Genomic DNA, 23,098 nt, shown 5'->3' on the forward strand with positions numbered 1-23,098 from the left:
AGCAGTGCAGTGAAGTCTCACTTGTCAGGGAGAAGAGCACCTTCTGATGCTAATGAGGTGATCCTGTGGCCATGTCTATAGGCCATATCCCAGGAAGGTGTCAGTCTGGGTATAAACCTTTGTGCTTTTGCTCTATTGGAGATATCCAAAGTCTAGGAATAGAAGCTGCACAGGTGAGACTTTGGAACCAGAGAGAACTGTGAATGAGAGGCAATGTTTGTGTCAAAGAAATGGTAGATAATGATGGATATGCCTGGATAGAGATGATAGCACGCAGAGATTTAGCCAAGACCTTGAATCTATGCAAAGACACACACAGGTGGTGGAGCGGTTACAGTAGCTGTGTGCCAACATGGGTTGAAATGCTCTCGTGGAGTCTCAGGTTCGACTCCCAGCCAACCCGACTTTTACTTTATACTGTGTACTATCAAATAAAAAGGCATAAATGGTCCCCTAAAAGAAATTCATGCACAGTTTGTTAGGTTAGCTTATCACCCACACAAACACACACAAATACAAACATGCATTTCATTTTGTCCAATAATCAGGCTCCAGTATCCTTCAAACATCAGTTGCTCTGGACAGCTTCCATGCTTTGAATTAAACCCAGATTTAACCTACTTGAGGACCATAGGTGGCATGCTATGACGCCCACATACAGGTACATCAAAAACACACACATCTTCACCCTGACCATGTTTCACCCACACTAGCACCATCACCCATTTCAGTCCCCCCCCCCCAGGGTTAAAGAACCACCCCTTCACTCTCTCACTGCTTGTTTGCCCGAAGCGTGCAAGGATTAGCTAAAGCGATTATCACAAGCTTTTGCAGTTTTGTGAAGATGAATCATGGTAATGCTACAGAGCGGAGCGCCTCATGCATTCCTAAACCCCTCTTCTACTTGGTTTGTGATTTTCCAAACTCACGAGGAGCCAGTTGGCTTTGCCTCAGTAAGCCAGGTGCAGGTGAGTCAACCGTGGCCAAATTGGCAATTTATCACAAAGTCATGTTTGTGTGCACATGTTTGATCGCACAGATATACATTTGTCAAACTCATACATTCATTACTCACTCACAGAGGTGCATTGACATACAGATGCATGCACACAATACACTTGCACACAATCAGATTGCAGGACTCTTTGATTGAAGTCGTGTACTCTTTCACACTCCAGACTTTCAGTACAATATTACAGCTTTGTCATAACATGTTTAACTCAATTTCACTCGAAATGGAGCTGTCACAGACCCTATGGGGACAACCTGCCTTTGGCAAGTTTTGTCTTTGCTACAATGCTGTACAACACAAAAGCACGTTTGCCTAGAGGCTTTCTGACTTCTGAGCGTCATATGCGTTTTTAGTATTAGGAACGCCTGGTGTGCAAATGTCCAGACTAAATGCAAAATGTAGGTTTAGTTGACATGCAGCTATCTATATGGAACGTTTTTTAATGTTTCCTGTTGGGGTCTTACTTTTCGATATAATAATTTTTTGCTGTTCCCTTTTCACTACTCAGTTTCAACTAGACATTAGCACCTCTTCTGCAGATGGTGTGAACTAATTGTGCAGGCATTTTGCCGTTCTACAGACCACCACCCCCTACCACCACCACCAGCACCACCTCACCCCCACCCTCCTCTCCCCTCCGTGCCATCTTCCAGGCTGAACAGATGATTACGGACTCTGGTTTCTCTCCCCGGCTCAAAAGGCTCTGGAGGATGTTCTCATTAACAGGACTTGTCAGAGCAACCTGCTAGCAGTGCTAATTTATTTCCCCTGTACACACAAAACATATGAGACCACACACACACACACACACACACACACACACACACACACACACACACACACACGCACACACACATTAAACTCAAACCGATGCATGCGTGCTTATTTGCCTGTTTATCTCTCATATAAACGCACTAAAAACAACGGGCTGGCCTTGCTCTCAGAGACGCACACTACATGCAGCACATTACCACTCCCAACAGAGCTTCAAGGTTCTAACTTGCTAGATTGCACAACAGATAGCTGCAATGAAGGTTCGTGCCACATCTCTGACACTGACAAATGATACATGTCAGTTTGTTTCCAAAGCATGTGTGTTTGTTTGTGTGTACTGGAGCATTTGTTTTTCGGAGGTAGGGGAGAGGGTGGGCTGCAGCACTGCTGTCTGTATTTGTACCTCAGGGAGTCCTTCTCTGCCAGCCGCCTTTCAGCCCCCAGCTTATGTGATTCTCTCCATGTGTTGCGTGGATCCATGTGCGCGCTTGTGTGTGTGCGTGCGTGCGTGCGTGTTTGAGAGGAGAGTTTAGATGTTACTTGACAGGCTCAGCATATCAGTGCAAACCTTATCAACAGTTGCAGTAAAGCGATGCTGTATTTCACACGTTCACCTACATGAGAGATATTTGGACTTGTCAACCTGTGTGTATGCACACAAACGCACACATGTAGACACGAAAACACAATTAAACCACCTGCCTTGGTCAGTCAATGGGTTCTATCCTGTTATCATCTACTAGCCCTAAAACACTTTAAGCTGACAGTTTTAAGACCCATCAGTCAGCGAGCCCTCATTCAGCCCTCAAGAGGGTTCAGTGGTGCTACATAATAGAAAAATATCATGTACTCGCACATAATTACACATATGCCCTCAGGAAGATGTTGTTAGTAATCAGCTCCTTCTCCTTTAGCTTGTTCTATGACACTGTACTGCATCTTACACGTTTATACACACATACGTATTCCTCAATTCACTTACACATGCACCAACACTGTTTCCTAGAAATTACGTCTCTACTCCATTTTTGATTCCAAATTACCTTTTGGTGTAATGGAGTAATTGCTCGCTCTAATACATTCAGCCTGCAGTGTGCATACAGAGCACTCAAAACAGACCAGAAACCAGGGTTTGCATCCAAACTCTTTGTGGTTAGGTTGAGTCAACAATAGAACTTGGCTAATGTGAGGGGAAGGTCATGGTTTTGGTTAATTGCAAATATGTCTCAAGTCATGGTGGACTTTGGACTAAAGCAGCCCATGATGTGTTCTTAATCTCAACCAAGCAGTGGAACTTAAATAATACTGTTTTCACCACAATTGGATATCATACTGCAATATCAGATCTCAGTCAGTAAACATATTACTTATATGTTCAATATATGTTTTTAACTGAGTGAAAAAGTTGTAGGAAGCCTTTTGTAGTTCCAAACACATACCTGAAATCGGACAAATTACCTCGCGTGATTAATCAAGCTTCACTCCAATGTTAATGTTGGTGGTCAAGTTGCATTGCCAGGTTTTTAATGGTAACAAGAATGCATAGAATACAAAAGGCAATACCTCCGTGTTTGCTGCAGTAACATTGATATAAAAAAAATTGCATATTGAGTTTGACCATGTAACATGTAATCCTAAATCTCTTAAGAATTGGCATTAGGGAAAGATCATTGTTATGGTTTGTTATAGTTTAAAAAAAAAAAGTTTAATGCTAAGTGCAATTCTTTACAGTACTAGTGTAGTTTGGTCTTTTATCTAGCAGCCTTTTCAGCGATGTTTGCAATGACAAGATGACAGAAACTGGCTAATTTTTGATGCGCACACAAGATGTGTATGTTTTTGTTAAACTTCTGGAGTGTAAGGTGTATGGGAAAAAGTTAGACCCAGCTGAAACTTTAAAACTAAGAAATCCATTCACAGTAATGCAGTTTTAAATACAAAATTCAATGTGCCGATAAGCCTATGCATCATTGACTTCCTTATTTTACAGCTGTACGATCACTTGATAATTCATGTTCCCTGCATTTCTGCTGTTTTTACTTGTTCTCGGAGTCGTTTCACTGATTTGCCCGTTAGTTGAACTTTCAGCTCAGTTCCTATCTCAGTGAAACTTCAGGACCACTAATTGCATGGTTCAGCCATCTTAGTCCACCATCAGCCCCCGGATTTCAGGGATCACAGCCCGATGACTATCTTTCAAGTGAAAGAAAGTAGTGATATAACCTCTTCATACTGAAAAACCATGTTCCTTATCCTCCATACAGATTGTGTAATTACATGTATGTTTTTCCACGGTTTAAGGCTAGAGGGAGTTCCTTGCTTTATGCTCTGACCCCTAAAATTGGAAAACAGAATATTTTCTTAAAGTTCTGATGGAGAGATGTTGATTAGATTTGAGAAATACAGCCTGTATTTCCTCGAGCAGTTGGGGAAAGCAATTTTGTGCTGTTTGCTTCCTTGGGGAAGCTTCAGAAAACAATATGAAAATGATTTCTTTTTCTTTACAAGTATATTTGATGCTTGCAGGCAAACACAGAAATAAAAGCAAAGTTCAAACAGTTTTTATTTTTTTATTTAATGGTCTAAGCTGCCTTTTTTCATTTTACCATATCTGAATGTGTCATCCTTTTTTCCAGTGTGACAAAAAAGTTTAAGAGATGCAGGCTTTGTGTGGTGAATTGGGACTGGGTGGTGACTGGGAGCTCTTCCAAGGGACGCTGATAGATATGTGGGTTGGATAGGACAGGACACACACACACACAGATGTACTGACCTTGAGATGGCTGTCCTAGACAATAAGCACCTGAGTCTTGGTGGCTTTTGAGGATGGCCTGAACAGACAAAAAAAAAGGGGAATAAGGTTAGTGACAATTAGAATGCATGAAAGCAAATCCAAATCCTACAGAGTCCATGTTGATGCAAACTGCTGACAGCAGCAGTCACTCTCAGGGTAAACTCTCAAAGACAATACAGTCACGACCCCTCCTCAGTCTTATTCCAGCCTCATGTAACTATTTACACCACCTTCATCATCATCTCTCATTCTAATAAGCCTTGCAGATGCCAGACCAGTTACTCAAACACATACACGCTCTACTCAGTCCAATGCACTCCTCTGCATTAAGTCCTGTTGGTCAGACTGTATTGGATCTTTCACTGCAGGGCTTTAGGTGCTGCACTAGTACATAGTGATGCAAAATATGGGCCAAGGCTCAATGGAACGATTAACCTATACTATGCGTATCAAATCCATCATTGAATTTTTAGACTATCGATTCAAAAAACATACTGAACCACAACCACAGGAAGGCAGGGTAAAAGGCCAAATGACTGCTGTGAGGGAACGAGAGGAGCGTATGGATATGAGCTGTGGTTTTCTGTGTAAATACCTTTTGACTGCATTAACTGTGTGTGTCTGTGTATGTGTGGTCCACGGCAACTTAACCCGCGGTCCAGCAGAGCAGACACTACTGCCAAGAAAGTTGGGGAAGTTTGTGCTTACTTTCAATCTGCTTGTATTTCCTTTTCTTTTTTTTTTTGTTCTACAAAGGGGCTTTTCTCTTCCTGGGAGAGACTTTATTCTGCCTGATCCCTCTCTCTCTCTTTCATTGCCCTCTCTCCTAATGAAAACTAAAGCTTGGCCTAATTGCCAAAAGGCTTGATTTTCTCTGTCTATTGCTGCCTCACTCTCTTTCTGTCTGCCTTACATTTCTCATATCTCACCACAGGCATGCAATGCTGACGAGAAGAAGTGGGAATTGGATGTTTAATGAAAACAATACAGAATGAAGCACGCATGAATCTTTTTTGTTATAAGAAGATGAGTACTAGAGATGTCGCCACATCTTTTAACTTTTGGACATCCTTTAGAAGTCAAGATGGTTCTGTTCATGTAAACCACTTTCCTTATTTTTTTTGAGGGAGACTCATGTTTTTCATTATGTGTTCATATTAGCTGTGCCATGTTGAGTCATACAAGTAATAACATGCTGGGATTGTTTGGAGTCCTGACACCAGTTCAGTTCCTCTTGCTGGGAGAGATGCCTGAGAATTGATGAGGGCCAATCATGCACTTCTGTGCTTGTTTGGAGGGCATACTAATGAGTCATTAGAGAGATGTTGGTTAGTCAAAAATAAATTTGTTGTGGTTGGTCTCTCTATGAATATGTGAATGTGTCCCTGTGTATTATTGATTTGTGAGTGTATGCAACCCTGCATTCTGGCATACTGTACTGATATTTACAGGAGGGACCTCAAGATATATCCAAGGCATAACCTTTGCACAATTCTAAATTATATTCCACTTTAGTGTAAGGCTGCACGGCACATTATTTCTTGAATTTTAGTAAAAAGTATTCTCCTTCCTACCAAAGATAAAGCCAGCCCCCACAACGTCAGATTTAGCAGATTCAAACGCTGCCCTAAGTTATTGTATCTACGAATGTTGATTGTTCAGTTTCACTAATCAGAAGTACACAGAAGTACAAATCTGCATGGCAATATTAGAGTAGGTAAATAGACAAAATGATGTTCTCTGTTTCAGTCTGATCGGCTAGCTGCACGCATGCCAAGTCTCCAGCAGCTCTGAGATCAGCCTGTCTGCCATGTCTAATCAAACCTTGATTAGCCATGCAACAGCTTCCCAGCTCTAAAAAGAGCCAATGTAGATGGTCAGGTAGGCTAGTTAGGTAGTTTTACATCACATTTGTCTACCACTATTTGAATATGACTTGTGGACCCAACCCATGTTTTGCTATATAGCTGGTTGGCAAGTAGTACATACAAATAAAAGATGGCCAGCACAATTTCAAGTGACTTTAAATGACAAATTGTACTTTGTACTGTAACTCAAAGATATGTTTAATAACCCATATTAAATGCAAGTCAGATGAATAATATGTATAAACTGCACCACACTGTCCATGCACAGCTTCTCTTAATTGGTGTTTACCCGTTGCTGACAGTTTAAAATAAACACAGATGTCTTGAGGAGGTGTATGACCTCCACACATGCAGCCATGCCCCTGGATTTATACAACAGTGTGCATCCACTCTCCTATTAGTATTTTTGTGTTTGTCTTAAGTCCTGACTTTTATCTAAGACATCGCTCATTCATTTGGTTAAAAGTTCATGTCAAACAATAACAATAACAGATTGGATTTTTACAGCAAACCGAGAGAGGTGTTTTTGGGGTAAAAGTTGCCAGGCTCTATCCACAGGCTAATATGTCATGCTGACATTTTGGATTTTCACCCAGAGAAAGTGAAGCGGTGAAGTAAAGTGAATCGGTGTTCAACCAAACAAAACACAGAGTAAAGCTGCTTAATTTTACATAAGACACCACAGGCCATCCATATCCAGAACACACACAAGTCCACATTCACTTTATGGTACACAGTTGACTGCAGTAGCACAGGGCTGCTGTATAAGCAAGGCTGGGGAAGTTAAGATGAACAGAAACTGGGAAACAACGAAGCTGTTACATGACTGAAATTTAAAACAAGTAGACATCTAACGGACTGTCCACACTCATCAGGTTGGGTTCGGTTAAAATGAGCTCTGGTGCGATTGTTCTGTAAGTGCGGTTCATTAGAACAAGTGTATGCACTGCCATCTGAATCCAAACAAGCGGACCGAGACCCAAGTGTTCCGGAAGTCCACTTCCAAATATACAATAGAAAAATGAACGCAACTCGCAAAGATGTCTAAACGAACACAGAGGCTATGTTGCACAAAGCATTGTTCTAGAAGTTATCCGAGTTTGGTATGTTCCGTCACAAAATATATGTTATAAAAACTGTCCAATCAGGTTGTGATTTATCCTTATGCCCTTTGTTTACATCTATTGGTGGGATGGTAAAAACACTTCGGCATTGGCCTAATTTTTCAGAACCGGAAACTACATCCACTTTCAGATACAGTCTACGGTATAAACGCACCTTAATGCCCAGAATAGAAGCATTATTTCTAAAAGGTAATCTTATTCCCACACGCAATTAACACTTATGTTATACCTACTGATGGGTACAAAAAATATCTTTCCGTCACAAGTTTCCTACTTCCTCCCAACCAAATGAAGCTCCATTTATCTTTGAGAACTTGAAGGAGTTAAACACTCTCACCTTGTTAAAAGTGTTTTCTGAAATTGTTTTGCCTTTGTAGTTGGCAAACATGACTGCAGTTCACTGTGAATTTCCCAAGTGCATATGGACATAAACTACACAAAAAAACATGAAACAGTCAGATAACTGAACCAACACAAGCAGGTTTGAAAAGTTGTGCTAATACAACAAGCTTTGCTTTGATTCATATTTGACTGATAAGCAGTTTTTAGTTTTATGTAATACTTAATGCTTTGGTGCTTTGTACTATGAATCCATTCTCCATTTCCGTTTATAAAAAGAATGTTGGAAAATTTGGTTTGATATACATTTTTGGATGGTAGTACAAAGTTTGAAATGACTCATTGTCCAGTGCATGGTCCCTCTCAGTCTTTGTCTCTGTGTGCTTGCATTTTTGTAATTCGAGCTGGTTGCTGCCATCATCCCTTTGAAGCATATAGAGATGAGCCACTCTCCATGATTGGCTTCAGTGAAACAGTGTCCCCGGTGGGCTTCTAGTATTGCTTTACACAGCCTTCCATTACAAGTTTGTTCTCCCTTCATAGTCCGTCAGTAGTGGACAGTGGACCTGGCTCTGTTTAGTTAGTCATTGAGGGCCCTGCCCACTATAGAGCTCTGCTCCACTCTGATTAGACTGCATACTCCCCATGGTGCCTGTGATCAGTGGCCATATTCTTCTCTCACCATCCATCTCTTCATCTCGCCTTCAGTTTCCAGTTCTCAGCTCCATTGCTTTCCCTTTGTTGCTCTTTTGCTCTGTCTTTCTCTCCTCTCTCATTCTATCCATCTATCCATCTGTCCTGATCTCTCGGGAGGCCAGCCCAATTAACCTATTTAAACAGCCATCTGAGCGTCCCATCCATTCCAATGTGGGTGTGTGAGAGAGAGCCAGTTCACTGAGCCAGGAGCCCAGCGCCAGGCCCCCATCCGCCACCCAACCCCTGTCTCCACCGCCACCTCCACTCCCAGTCCTCACTCCTCCTACTCAACATCCACAAACCCAAACACTCTTTCCACTTCGTCCTCTCTAGTCCACAATGCGCCTGATTGTAACAGAGATCAGCAGGATCCACTACTGGTAAAAGTGATTTCTTTATTGTTTTGTGGGGCAGGGTGACATCTGATGCATTCAGTGCACCATACTTTGAACAATTTAAATGCCTGCAGCAATAAACTGTGCTGCCTCAGGAGATATCCACCCTAGCAACTGCCGATGAGCTTTTTTGCATTTCCTTTTTTCCTCTTTAATGTTCTTTCATTCATTTCTCTGTCTCTCTGATTGCCACCTCCACACTCTCTCTATCCTCTCATCCATCTCCTTTTCTGTCCTTCCCTTCTCCCGCCTCGCATCTTACCTTTTCTCTGTCACTCCTCAGCCTCCTCCCTGTCCTCTGCTCTCCCCTGACTCTATCCCTTTCTCACTTCCCTTTCAACACTTGTCAGCTACTTCCTGTCAGGCTGTCCAGAGAACACCACAAGAAGGTCACATCTCTTTTCAGTGTTCCTCTCCTCCTTGTCCTTGTCTTGTTGGAGGGAGACAGGAACTTTAGTGAGAAAACTGGCCAAAAAAGTGATGATGGGCTTTGATTTGTGATGTCATCTGAGCAAAACACAAGGCATCATTTTACTGTCATCCAGACACTCGTGATGAATAAATTATTAAATGAATTCCTTTCCTGTGTGGGAACACGCTTAGCATGCTAGAATTTGTAATATTTCAGGGAGTGACTTTTCATATTGATTAAATGGTGGAGAAATGCTGGGCTGGCTGTTTGGCACACATGGTTGTCTGTCTTATTTACCAGATCAATGCACAACCTGGACCCCAGTGCTTTAGACCACTTGTTAATGTGCAGCACTGTGCTGTTGGGCTCCATTGCTTTGTTGCTGGCCGATTTTTATAATCTCTCTTATAGCAGTATTGACCCAACTGAGTGAGAGAGGAGAGGTGTGTGTGTGTGTGTGTGTGTGTGTGTGTGTGTGTGTGTGTGTGTGTGTGTGTGTGTGTGTGTGTGTGTGTGTGTGTGTGTGTGTGTGTGTGTGTGTGTGTGTGTGTGTGTGTGTGTGTGTGTTGATAGAGGGGTAAAATTGGCACTGTCTTCTTCTTTAATTGGTGCAAGAACAAGACCCTCTGGGTACTGTATGTGCAGCCTGTCATTCCAGTTACGTGTGGGTATTGGTGCAGTTAGTTCAGCTTGTCATTGTGAAGACATGCAGACAATCATAGAAAATAAATGCCTGCGCACACACACCGATTGATTATACACCTACAATATACAGTGTACAGCTCATGAATTTTGACTTTACTATCTTTTTTTTTTTTTTTGAGGAAAAACAAATTAGTTTAAGTTGCATTTCAACCAGATTTTAGGTGTTGTTTATGCTTTTTATATATTAACGATAACAAATCCTTCAATACGGTCATATAGGTTGCTTGTTCCTATACCTTCAAACACAATCCACAGGAACACTTTCGAAATTAGTGCCCCCAGTTCAGTTTAGCCATAAAAGCTACTTGGGTAGGCTTAAGGAAAGATAACAATTTGGGTAAAAAAAAAAATGGCTTGACGTTACAACTTCCTTTATGCAACCTTTGTCAGCATGGCAACAATAAACACGGCTCTTAATATTTGTTTAGACTCATGGTTGGAAACGGGAAGCTAACACCAGTGTCCTGCACCCAAGACCACTGTTGTATGAAATGATCCACCTAACAAACCTCCTTCTAACAAGGAAAAACTCACATTATATAGACGGCACCGGAACTGCATCACCTCTCTGGGATACCAGATTGTAATTATTCATATAACGACTAGAGATCCCTTCACTTTAAAACCTTAATAAACTGCCAGCACAAAAGACGTATGGGGTGTTTTTTCACGGCCAGACAGTCTCACACAATTGAACACACAACAGAGCCGTGGACTTTATTATATTTCACGTTTATACGTATTTCTTAACCAGCAAATTGTTGAAGAGTAGCATGTGCTATCACCTCAAGAGACCTCACAGGCAAAAGCTAACCCTATTTCCTGTTATTTATTTTTTTTATCATAAACCCTATTTACGTGGTAGTGAAGATCTAGGAGTACACATTTTCTTTAGATTAAGATACCCCTCCTTGATTACCCTTCTCCCAGTGTAAAGCCTCAGCCTACAGGTATTTTTACTAGCCATAACCGCAATACTGCTGCACTGTTGGCCATGTGCCGAGCTCAGAGAGAGGAGACAATAATTTGGAGGACAGTGGAAAGGGGGCAACAGACCACCTGCTGCTTGTGGGTTTTTTTTGTGCAGATGTTTGAATTTTTTACAGATACAAGCACTTACAAATAAAATAAAACATGCTTCGAGTTACATTTTTGACTTCTCATTGTTAATATATTGAGGCAGCCTTCCAAAATTATATTTGCACAGACACATGTTTCCCAACTGGTGTGTTTGTTATTGTCGCCCCCACCTTCCAAATATAATCTTTGAAAATCTGCAAGAATAAAGACAGAAAAGAAATGAGAGGGGATTAGACAAAAAGGAAAGTGAATGAGACGAACACAAGACGGCAGCAAGGTTTTTAGAGGTTTGTTTGGGGTATGATCAGCAATACAAAGAGAGAAACAATCTGATGAACAGCAGAGGCTTTCTGCCTCTTGTATGATTGTAATCCATCTCTTGTGTCCTGTTTACTTCAGTCTAGACCAGGACACTTGTGCAGCACCCTCTATACTCGGTGGACAGAGTGTCGCTGAAGTGTCGTCCCCTCTGACTGAGCTTTAAGTGGCTGTCTGGACATCTGACCTCATAGTGGAGGATACTGACATGATCACAGGCGTATTTAAGGCCAGACAACAAAAAGATGGATTTACTCACGGTTTACTTTCTGTCATGGAAACCTTATTTCAGCTGTTGTAGGGACGTGGGAAGAAGGAAAGAGAAGATACAGCAGTGATTTATGGCCTTCAGCTCAGGGTTTTCTGTGATATGTCGTCTAGACATTATAATCCCCAAGAGGGAAGGCTGCAGGTGCCGAGAGGGAGGAAGGAAGTGAACATGGGAGGCCTGTATGGACTATACTCATCTGACTCACCTTCTCATGAGCTGTTTTATAAGCACCCTAAACGCTGATTTACAGTGCCAATTTAATATGACAGAGGAGGAACACATTTTGGTTTGTATTGCCTGTTTATGGTCAATAGTTTGTGGAAAGTGCTGGTTACCTCTGTTTAATCTTTTTTGCCTAACTGGTAAAACTGAATCACAGTTTTAATCTATTTATTTTAAATATATTTTTCTCAGGGAAAAAAGAGGTGCTTATTGGACAGAATTGTTTTATTTATATTTATAACAGTAACAAATATTACATAATAATGAAATGGAAATCATTTACAGAAGACCCTCCCCCCCAAACACACACACACACACACACACACACACACACACACACACACACACACACACACACACACACACACACACACACACACCTACCTCCCCCTGTTTGGTTTGTGTGAAATACACAATGAACGTGGCCATCGATGGAGCAAAGAAACCATTAAAGTCCTCCTTAAGCTATTCCCCTAAAAAAATATGTTACAGTGAGATGGTGATGTGACGTGTTGGGTGCTTCACCGTATTGTGTTTGTGACTGTGGTTTTCGTATGTGCCTTCAGTTTATCTCATCAGTGTGAACACAAATTGTTGAAAGAAGAGGATAAAACGACCTGTGAGGCAATCATGGTGAAGGCAGATGACCTCATTGCGAAGAGCTGAGTCCAGCTGTCAGAGATAACTGGAGAAAGACAAGAAGTACAGCGATTTGGCCTGCAGATTAAAAGCTAAAAGCATAGTATTTGTCACTCGGGAAAAAGCACAGTACAGTTGGATGCCAAAACACAAGTGGAATCAATATTTCAGGAGAGTAGGCTATATGAGTATATTATACATGCATTCTGTGCAGATTACTCCCTAAATATGTCATCTCCTCTTAGGTGTTTTGCATTGTTTTAATAAATTGGAACTTTGGTGAAAAATAATGTATTAGTTATATTACAACTAGATCTTCTGTTAAAGACTAACAGTTAATTACAAGACATATTGCTTGGTCTTCTTGCAAATAAATTCAGGTACAAGCTTTTTTAAGGCCAATGTTTCATCTCCTCTACAATAACGGCACATAACATCACTTGGCAGCGACGCTTTTAACTTTTAACGAATGAAGACTAAATGGCAAGATGCAGCAGCGCAAACTGGGCACAATCATACAGTCTTTCTGAAGGGTAGTCACTCGACTATTTACGTCCTGCTGAGATGTGTGCACTGCAGGTGTACTGTGCGTGTGTTTGCATATTTTTTGAGTTAGAACAGCATCCACTGCATACCTACCTGCCATAATTTTTGCTGATTTTCTTTTCTTCGTTGTAACTGATTTAACGAACTGTATGTTAAAATCTTTTCCATTCTCTTGTCTACAGTGAAGTTTGATGACTGCACGGGAAATGAAGCTGTGGTTTTCCAGAGCAGTGACCCCAACTTCAGTGTGCGGACAGATGGATCCATCTTTGCCCGGGGAGAGGGAGCCAGCCTGGATGAACCGGTCCAGTTCAAACTGACAGCGAGCGGTCCACACACACAAGTGTGGGAGACTGTGGTCCAACTGGCACTGATTGACCTACCAACACCTCAGCGAAATGAAAATGAGGTGAGTACGAGCGCAGGCACACACAAATATCATGCTTAAATTTTCAATTATCTTCCCAGAGTTTCTTCTTCCTATCACATTTTCTCCAGTGGTCTGGTGATGGTAACAGCCAAGAATCAGGTCAAAACTCCTTGGGGGTTTTAGAGAACGAGAGAGAGGGGGGAGATTGGAGTAGAAAGAAGTTGCAGTAGCACATGGTTAAAAGTGATAGAATCACACTGCCACAGGGGGGAGGGTACGTTTCCCCTCAGCCATAAGCTGTTATTGGAAAACATCCTGTGCCTTGGATACCCCAGGGGTCCTCTGCTCTTCCTTCTCTATTTAAAAGCTGTCAGAGGTCAGGCAAAGACTGAGCAGCCTAAGTTTAACTGTCCCCACGACTACAGAACCACGAGGCCGGGTCTGATGGTCAATTTGAACACGGGTGTTAATCAAATGAGGCAATGACAACACAAATGAAATGGAGACTGTGTTCACTAACTCAGTGCCATTCTAGACATTTCACACAGTCATTGGCCAATACGTTCCTGATGAGACCAAATCTAACTGAGACAAACATGTCACTTACAAGATATAATGACTGGCAAGGATCTAGTTAGCCTTGACAGGCACAGTTAGGTTTAGGTAGTAAGCAGTTCTCACTCCCCAGCCAAAGAAAGTCCCAAACAATATTATAGACACTTTGTAGTGCTTTTTAAATAGACTGTCAACAATGTGAATGGTGTTGGTTTAGTGGCCACAGAGAATTGTTGCTCAATTTCTGGCTTCTTTCAGCTCATTATTTTGTTTTTTTGGGATTCACATGTTGTTTACAGCTATTTTTTGCAGAAAAAAAAAAAGCTTTAAACCCCCTGCCCAGTGGCAGCAAACAAGTAAAGTTAGTTGCTAGCTGGCCAAATTAATGGAGTATTAGGCATCTACTAGTTAGATATACTGTACTTCTCTGGAGAGTTGGTGAAGACCCAAAATAGAGCCAAAAAAACCCAGGGTGAATACTGCATGCACATTCGCCAGAAACACCAAATAAATTCTAATGCTGCCATATGTCTGCTGATGTGTAAATAGGCAAGTGTATACCATATCAAGTTAAGTAAGTAAGTGCTGTGTTTACTGCTTTATTTGACTGCCTTTCATCCCCTAATACTAGTAAGTGTATCAACAAATAGAACAAAATTTAATTGGAAAGTTGGAAATGTTGAAACGGACATTCATTACTTACCTCACTCCAGTTTGTAGTCATGGGTGGTTGTATCTCATAAGAGGCCAGGATGCTAAGTCTGTCACTGTTACAGGTCCATCTGTAACTAGAGAGATCTTCTCATTTTGATCAACTTCAGAGGTCATTTTTCTTGAGCTAATATTAACTTGACAATAAACAGTAAACTTTTTTATATTGTTTTCAGCAAAATATGAAAATAAAATTAATTTAAAAAAAATGTCTCTGATGCCAGCAGTCTTTGAATGACTGGAGGTCTGATGTTTTCTGAGTCTTCTAAGTAGTTTTTCGGCTATTAAGATTTCCAGACCTTTTAATACTAACAAATAAATAAGTTTTCAGGTGGGTTTGCTCTGTTGTGTACACAGGCAGAAAACAGAAGAGAAAAAAGTCATAGAATCATATACAACAGTAGACAGTGAGACATTAGCAACAAAGGATCTATGGATGTAGGTGTAAGGACAAGTATGTTGTTCTGGCTCTGACTACGTTGTTTTTTATTTTCACACTTTTATAATTCAAGTCAGTTTCAGTGATCCACTAGATGTCTGGTATGAGCTTCAGTATGAAACTACAGATAGTTTAAGGTCAACTGACTGTTTTAATTTATTTTCCATTGAGTCAACTTATAAGGAGCTGTTGAGGAAGCATGAATAGACAGACAAACAATGAAAGAGCTAGACATGGTCAGAAGTCAGAATTATGCTACAAGTTGCACCATACATGTATGAGAGCAGCAGGAGAAAGCAGGGCGCTGAAACAAAATGTGATGTTTCATTATGGAAATGGCGCTTTGTGGTGTGCTCTGTTGAATAATAACTTCCAGATGTCTGGGTCGCCAGGGGCTGGCTGATATCAAAGCGTGCAGGGTTTCAGGGAGGCAGTGGCGTGGAGGGGGAGAGCTGGGACCACCGCCAGCTGGCTAAGGCTGATGGCACCAGGGCTGGGGGGGCGCATCCATTTCACACTCAGTGACTCCTGTTCACATAACGCTAGTGTGCATAAGCATGTGTGTCTGGTAACTGTGCGAGAATGTTGTTTTATGTTGGATCAAGTGTAAATTGTGCTAATTTTGCGTTAAATTTTCATTGCTGTCAAAGGTCGATGTGTGGTTGTGTCTTTGTTCAGGGCATAAAGTGTCTGTATATTAGGAGCCTTGAGGTTTAATCTGTGCAGGGCTGCAGGCGAACGGAATGTCTGCCTTCTCTGTGTTGGATTAAAAGAAATAGCACAACCTTTGAATTTCTAGAATCTATAAGGCTGATATTAAAGATTCTGATATCTAACTACAATTTTGCTTCTGCTCCTTACCCTCCATCTTTCATAAAAGTTTGGATAAGTGCAGAGACATCTCCGCTTAACCTGCTCCTTTAATCAATTTCATCACCTTCCTGTACTTTTTCTCTATCTGTGAGTGTGAATAAGGAGGAGCAAACCGGAGCTGCAGGGTTTGATCAGCATTACACCATGGCAAGAGAAAAGCCCACTTAAGCCTTTTGCAGCAGTGATGGGCACAGCTCTGTCTCTTTGTTTTTTCCTCCATCCTTTTCTCTCTACATTTATCCTCAGGGAACTCACTAGTACCTGTTAGCATGTGTAGATAAAAGGATCTGGAGCATGACTTATTTAGGCAGGGGGAGGGGGTTTGGGCGGGGGGGGTGGAGGGGGTCACATCTGCTTCTGACAACTATTCCTCATCCCCCTCAATCCATCCCAAACATGTCTCGTTCCACCTCTGCCTCCCCTCATCGCACTGGTGGGATGTGGGGCAACCATCCCCTGCAGTCAACCTCACTAAGCCTTCCTCTCTCTGAAGAAAAAGAATACATTTGTCCAGAACCAGCTCACATCTGTCTCATCTCGCTCTGCTGACAAACCCTGTTTGCGCACACAGGCATGTTATGCTTGGCAGAGGTTAGTCTTTTGAATATGGACTGACTGCAGCGGATCAGGTGCATGTTTCAGTGAATGTATCACACAGCACAGCACACATGGAATATGGCAACATGTGTTTTGGGGGGCTAGTCTGTTACTTGTAAAGACTGGTAACAAGTGGACAAGGTAGAGTGTTGGTGTTTCTTGGACCATAATGAAGAGAAAGAACTACTTTCACTACATCAACTACATCAAGAGTATGATCAGGATTTTGTCTGTTACAGGAGTTATAGCTCCCCTAGAGGTCAAACGTGGATATGCTGCCATACCTCAAGTGGTAACTAGGGACTGTATATATATATATATATATTGTATATACATTGTAAAGCTAGATTTTATTCGTATGATTGAGCTTTTGGGAGAGGTTTATAGTTAGATGAGATATTTTATTGAATCCTACTGAACATTTTTATTATACACTTCTCTGTTTTAGTGCATCTCAAAATGGTTATTTGCGCCCTTTAGATTTGTTTAAATTATTGTATGTTATTTTTTGTCTTTACATATTTATAAAAACTACTTTAAACCACATTTTGTGAGAATTGTGACAAAAAGATGATTATGTCTATTTAAACACCATCTTGAGTTGAAAAAAGTTCAGGATTTCTTCAACATATTAGGTTACGATACCAGATAAAATATTTATTTAAGTTGAAACTACTCTCATCAGCATTGTTTTTAGATGCAGGCTGATGTTTTTAGCAGACATTTTTTTTTATAAATACTGCCTATCCAGTATACAAACTTGGCTACAAACCAGTGAACATTTTGTAAAGTGAAGCATTTAGCTAGGAAACTGAGGGTCCATGCAGATTGCCATCAAAAGGTGGTGTCGACCAAAAATAAGAGCTAAAAAGAGAGTCAATATCGGACTTACCAACATTATTGGACACAAATTTGACCCCAAAAGAATGCTGATATTGCTGAATGGCCTAACACAATGGCCATAAGAACTCAAAATATGGTCAGAGTTGTTTACAGCTGTTATCTGCTGCCCATAAAAAAAAAAATATGTTAATGCAGGTTTGAAAGCGCAAATTCTGTAAACTATAGATTAAAGACTTGTCCATTCTGCCCAGGTGGAGAAGCACATCCTGTTTTCCTTTCAATTTAACATATGAGCTCCTCTTACACCACGTTTCTTTACCTGTGTAACAACCTGTCCTTTTGCCAAGTTACTTTAAGTGCCCTGGATTGCATCGTGCAAGATGTCTGAAACAAAGCACTCGGTTGATGAAACGGAATATGACACCTTAGCCTTTGCCCCTCCACACCCCACACACCTACCCACACACACACAAACCCATACACACCATATGCTGGGTTGCTTGACACATTTTCTTTAAAGCAGCCTTAAAAGCTTTTTTTTCCTGGGCGTCCATCTAATGAAGTCAGCCTTGAAAGCATTGTTTCCGCTGGCAGATACAAGCCAACCCTCTGAGGGACCTTGACCAAGCAAGAACAAACAGTGAGAGACAAAGAGAAAACACTTTTTATAGACTGCTTCGTACAGGACCTTCAACTTTCAATATGTGCCAGAGGCCATTGCCATCTTCCAAGACTGCAGCCTGCTCCTGTGTTGTATTTTATTTTTACACTCAAATGTCAACTGCTGGGGAGGAACTGTAAGGATATGTATTTCACAGAAGCCATATAAAATGAAAAACTGGAAAAGGTATTAACAACACTACCCTCTTTGTATGTAAATGCATGGTGATTGAACCTCTTATTTTCAGTCTCCTAAATTCAAAAGCCGAGATTTTTCTTGTACCCTGACATGAACACCCTCCCATCCACACTCGGATCCGTGTAAATACACGAATAGACACACCGACACATTTCCAGGCATACAGAAATTTAACATGGACATAAATTCTCCACCCTCTGCCTGCACTGTTTCCTCTACTGTAATGAAATCATTTTCTCTGTCATCTCTGGTGAGTGGTTTTCAATTGTTTTGTTTTGTCCCCACACCCTGTCTTGCATCACCTCACAATCTCTGTAACTCGGGACTGTAGGCTACAAACTCCCTTAGCCAATAAGCAGATAAATAATAATAAATGTTTTAATATACCCTTGTAAAGATAATATTTGAGTAAATACAGTGTACTTTGTTTTATTGTGGGTACCTAACTACTGTTGATGCTGCTATCCTTGTTTTAGTATTAATACACAGACAAAGCTGCTGCCATATTGGTGAATATACAGTATACATCAATCATTGCTTTACCAGATCTTAGGAGTGTCTCATTCTTGTGTTTCTAAAACTCTAAGCAGCAAAATACTGACACTGGACAACTGGAAATTGACTTGTGTCCACCATCGACTCTTCCTATAAGTGCAAAATGATGTGTAGATCTTTAAGGTTGACTAAGATTATTAATTTATTCATTAGTCTTTCTAACCCCTTCTCTATTTTATAATTGATTTTATACTTTCAGTTTGATAATTTACTTTCTCTTTTCAAAACTATTTGACTTTTGGCTTTATAGTAACCACCCTCTATATATTTAGGCTGACTGAATTAATCTACTCTCACCATTCATGATCCTGGAGACATGACAAAGACATGAACTGGGAATTTGTCAGGGCCGTAACAGTGTTCGGTGGGTGAAACTTTGCACAGTTGTTTTACCTGCTGGTACTCCATCAGCCTAACACAGCCCAGCGCATGAGGAATCACTGTTATTGAGACAAGCTGTCAGGACCTACTGACTGGAAGGAGAGACAGAGAAAAACAATGACACTGTGAGAACGGGGCAGGAAGGGTGGGAGGGAGGGGGGGGGGCATGGGAGCAAGGGATAGCTCAGGGGAACGTGATTGAGAGAAGAGAGTGCAACTGATGCATAGCTTCAGCAATGATGTTCATGACTGAATTCTTGACATGTTTGCTTGTAACCCTGAGATATGTTGGTGAGCTTACTGTTGAACAACTCTCCAGATATTCACCTAAATATAACCTCTGGATCTCTACACTGTCTAAAGCACATTTACTTTAAGCCACTGAAACATGTAGTAGTGTGGATACTACGTAACCTTGGCACTGAAATGTAGGCTTATACTTGAACATAAGGAGCTACCGTGGGTGTCTTAACTACCTCAGGGATACACATTTTAAAATCTCTCACTGTACTTGCAATTACTTTTGTTTGTTTGTACCCATGTTGGAAGCTTTTGTAATGATTCACATTCTTTGTACACCTTTCGCCATCAATATGTTTTGCAGTATTTCACCATAAGGACGCTGATTTAGATCAGTGATGCAATTCAAAGCTTCAGCATTTGATGTAGCTGTTCTGACTCATGGGTGAGTTAATGTTCATGAGGAGATTGAAAATGGGCTCCTTTCAAGTTCCTTAGTTGAGCATCTTTCAAAAAGACAGGTTTGTGGTGGTCATTTCTCTCTGCCTGCAAGGCGTGACTGAGGGAGCTGCATGATGGGAGCATGCAGTATGATTGAAGTGTGTGTCTGTGACTCAGCTGTCATTGTCTGCTGAGAAAGGCTATAAATCAAACCTAGAGACATGCTCTCTGTTAATAGGCTTTTTATACCCGCTGTAAATGACAAAGTCGAAAGTTTATGGTCTCTTTCGCATATGCACACATACATATACGTACAGGAATTCAGATACTTTACACCAACTCTATCCTGCACAGCTATGATGCATGATTGCACAAATTGTTGCTCATATATGGCATACTTCATACAGTAAATGTGCACTTCCCAAAGGCTCAAGATATCATTAAAAAAAAATGTATATTCACCTAATACAACGTATGTTCACACTTTATGTACCTGTACCTGCTCTGCTAGTATCATACTACTTTAGCAGTTCTGGAAGCAGAGACTTGTGTGAATGATCTTGCTCTGTTGCCGAACCTCCTTATCTCTAATCATGAGCAGAAAGACTAACCGCTAGTTAACAAATGAATGGGTTATTCAGAGACCGTTTCAATGAAAGGATGAACAAATGTGTGTGTGTGAGTGGGTCAATCAGGTCTTTCAAATTCAATATACGAGATGTCCATTGTGCACTTTGTTGCCTTAGCAACATCATGTATTCTCTATAGAAATATTTAGGTTACACAAACAAACAATATGTTTGCATGTATCTACCTTTTTTGTTTTTAATAAATATATATGAAATAAGATACATAGGCTACATCTGTGTACCACAATAACAAAAGAAAGACGGCACAAACTGATTTTCATTCAGACACTGTCACATATCCTTCTCTCTACATTACAGCACATTATATATTCAGAGGGCTTTCAAACAGTGAAGCATTGGGGGCACCAATATCTGTTTTTGCCACTGCCTTCGAAGCTAATAATGGTAACCATTGACCAGAGCCGCCAAAGAAAGCACTACACTGAACCCTAGGCAGGCCAACCATATACAAAGTTTGACCACTTGACATTGTCAAGTGCTTTACACACAGCTAACTGCTTACTGTTTCAAAAGACCTTGATACTTCTCGAGCACAATTACCCAACTGCTAAAAAATTGACAGGAAGTCACAATTTACAGGGATTTTAAATGTAGCTGCTTGACCTGATTAACAATATAAAAATGTTCTTCTTGTTGTCCTGCTTTGAGAGTGAAGAGACTCAGGCATTACATCAGTTCCTGTTATCATTAACAGCATATCCAGCCTCCTAAATAAAGCCTTGTGTTGTCTTTAAGGTCACAAAAGAAGAGGGGAAAGTCGCTGAGAGGAAAGAGAAGAAGGAGACGATCCAAGCATCACCTCCTGTCATCATGTTCTCAGGGTCCGGCCTCAATAACACGAAGGGTCTACGGCGGCAGAAGAGGGACTGGGTGATCCCACCAATCAACGTGGCAGAAAATTCTCGAGGACCGTTCCCTCAGATGCTCGTCAGTGTAAGTGACAAATTTGATTGGCCTCATCGCTGATTTGTTCTGAATTTACTGCGGGGATTTCTGGAGGGCACTTCACAGATGATTGGGGGACATGTGTAATGGAAAGTAATAAAGAACAGATTTGCATAGTTTGTTCTCCACATCCTTGCAGATGATTATGTTGTGTTCCCCTGATGCAATTGTGGCTACAAAATTTGTGTGTATTTAAACAGCCCTGACTGACCCTGAGAAGTTCTCCCTTTAGAGACAGATCAGCCCTCAGAGCAGCTATTCAGTGAACTCTCCCACTGTGTGAGGTCCATCGAGTTCACAGTGAAATAAATTGTTGTTTCTCTCACTTTATGCATCCTTTAGTTTCTATATCAGTCCATTTTAGAAAGGTTGCACAAGGTTCAGTTTTATTTCATATCTCTTTTATATCAAAACAACTTGTTACAGCATCTTTACAGGAGTCTCTTGAGAGATGTAATGAGAAAATATGAAAGGCTGCTATTCTCAAACCCAAAGGACCAGGACAGTTTCTCATTCCCTTTGCCCTAATAAAGAGATATAGGCTTAGCACGTAAAAGAAATCAGAGGTAAAGTTATAAACGGAACACATACTTTAATCTGCGCGGAGGGATTCATGAAGATGTTTGTTGTGTGTCCTCCTTCACACTACGTCCACATTTTTTTGCTAACTGTATATCGGTCCTTGCGGACAACCCTACGTTTATTTTTAAGATGTCCAAAGTTATCCCAAGTTGTTTTTAAATCGCTTTTTCGGGGGTGATGATGATGATATTATCAGTTTCTTTTTGTATTTGTGTGTGGCGCCCATTGCTGAGTCTGAAAGGCAGCCGTGGAAAAAGGAAAGTTGCAACGCACAGGCGATTATCTTCACACATTGCATTTATTTTCAATACCAGTAATAAGCACTTGTGCATGTTATAATAACCATAGATTTTGATAGCATAGTATACCGATGCAACCCCTATTCCCTATGTGTAACAATTTCTAAAGAACTAGAAATATACACACAGTAAAGCCTCAACGTGTGTCCTCATTTGGCATTCATGATCTGAATGTGGCAACATCAGCTAAAATGAATTTCTTTCCTGCAAAACTGCATTTTGATATGGACAATATAAACACTAAGCACGGCATGTTGAAGGTTGGAGGTCGGGGCTGTAAACCTGTCATAGGACTGAAATCATGGAAAAATATATGTTTGTGTAAATGTTTTCTTGTGCAAAGCCTTGAGTCGCAGAGTACTTAAAATTCAGAGATTCTGTCACCACAGGGCGCGTGGTTTGTCTGTCTCATAGCAAAGCTCTAGACTGTGAGCTTATGGTGTGCACTGTAATTCATCAAAAAAACATTCCAGGAGTCTGCTGCCTCTTTCCATGCTCTTTCTTTCCCTCTCTCTCTATCTGGAATATCTAGCCATCAGCTTTCCCTCGCTGTTTACAAAACT

At 41.0% G+C, this 23,098-nt stretch overlaps 1 protein-coding gene across 2 annotated transcripts in view; it reads left to right on the forward strand.

The window, feature by feature from the left end:
• Nucleotides 1-23,098, forward strand: part of LOC138635647 (cadherin-4-like) — a 221,375-nt gene that overhangs the window by 135,052 nt on the left and 63,225 nt on the right. For both annotated transcript variants that reach the window (XM_069723244.1, XM_069723252.1), the window contains 2 exons: nucleotides 13,378-13,604; nucleotides 21,445-21,642. In XM_069723244.1, the coding sequence (XP_069579345.1) occupies nucleotides 13,378-13,604; nucleotides 21,445-21,642 (425 nt within the window). The remainder of the gene's footprint in view (nucleotides 1-13,377; nucleotides 13,605-21,444; nucleotides 21,643-23,098) is intronic.

The sequence above is a fragment of the Brachyistius frenatus genome, unplaced genomic scaffold (genome assembly GCF_029030835.1).
Source record: "Brachyistius frenatus isolate BFR_SWC_R1_liver_20210118 unplaced genomic scaffold, ASM2903083v1 Contig_6, whole genome shotgun sequence".
In the NCBI taxonomy this organism is placed as follows: Eukaryota; Metazoa; Chordata; class Actinopteri; family Embiotocidae; genus Brachyistius; species Brachyistius frenatus.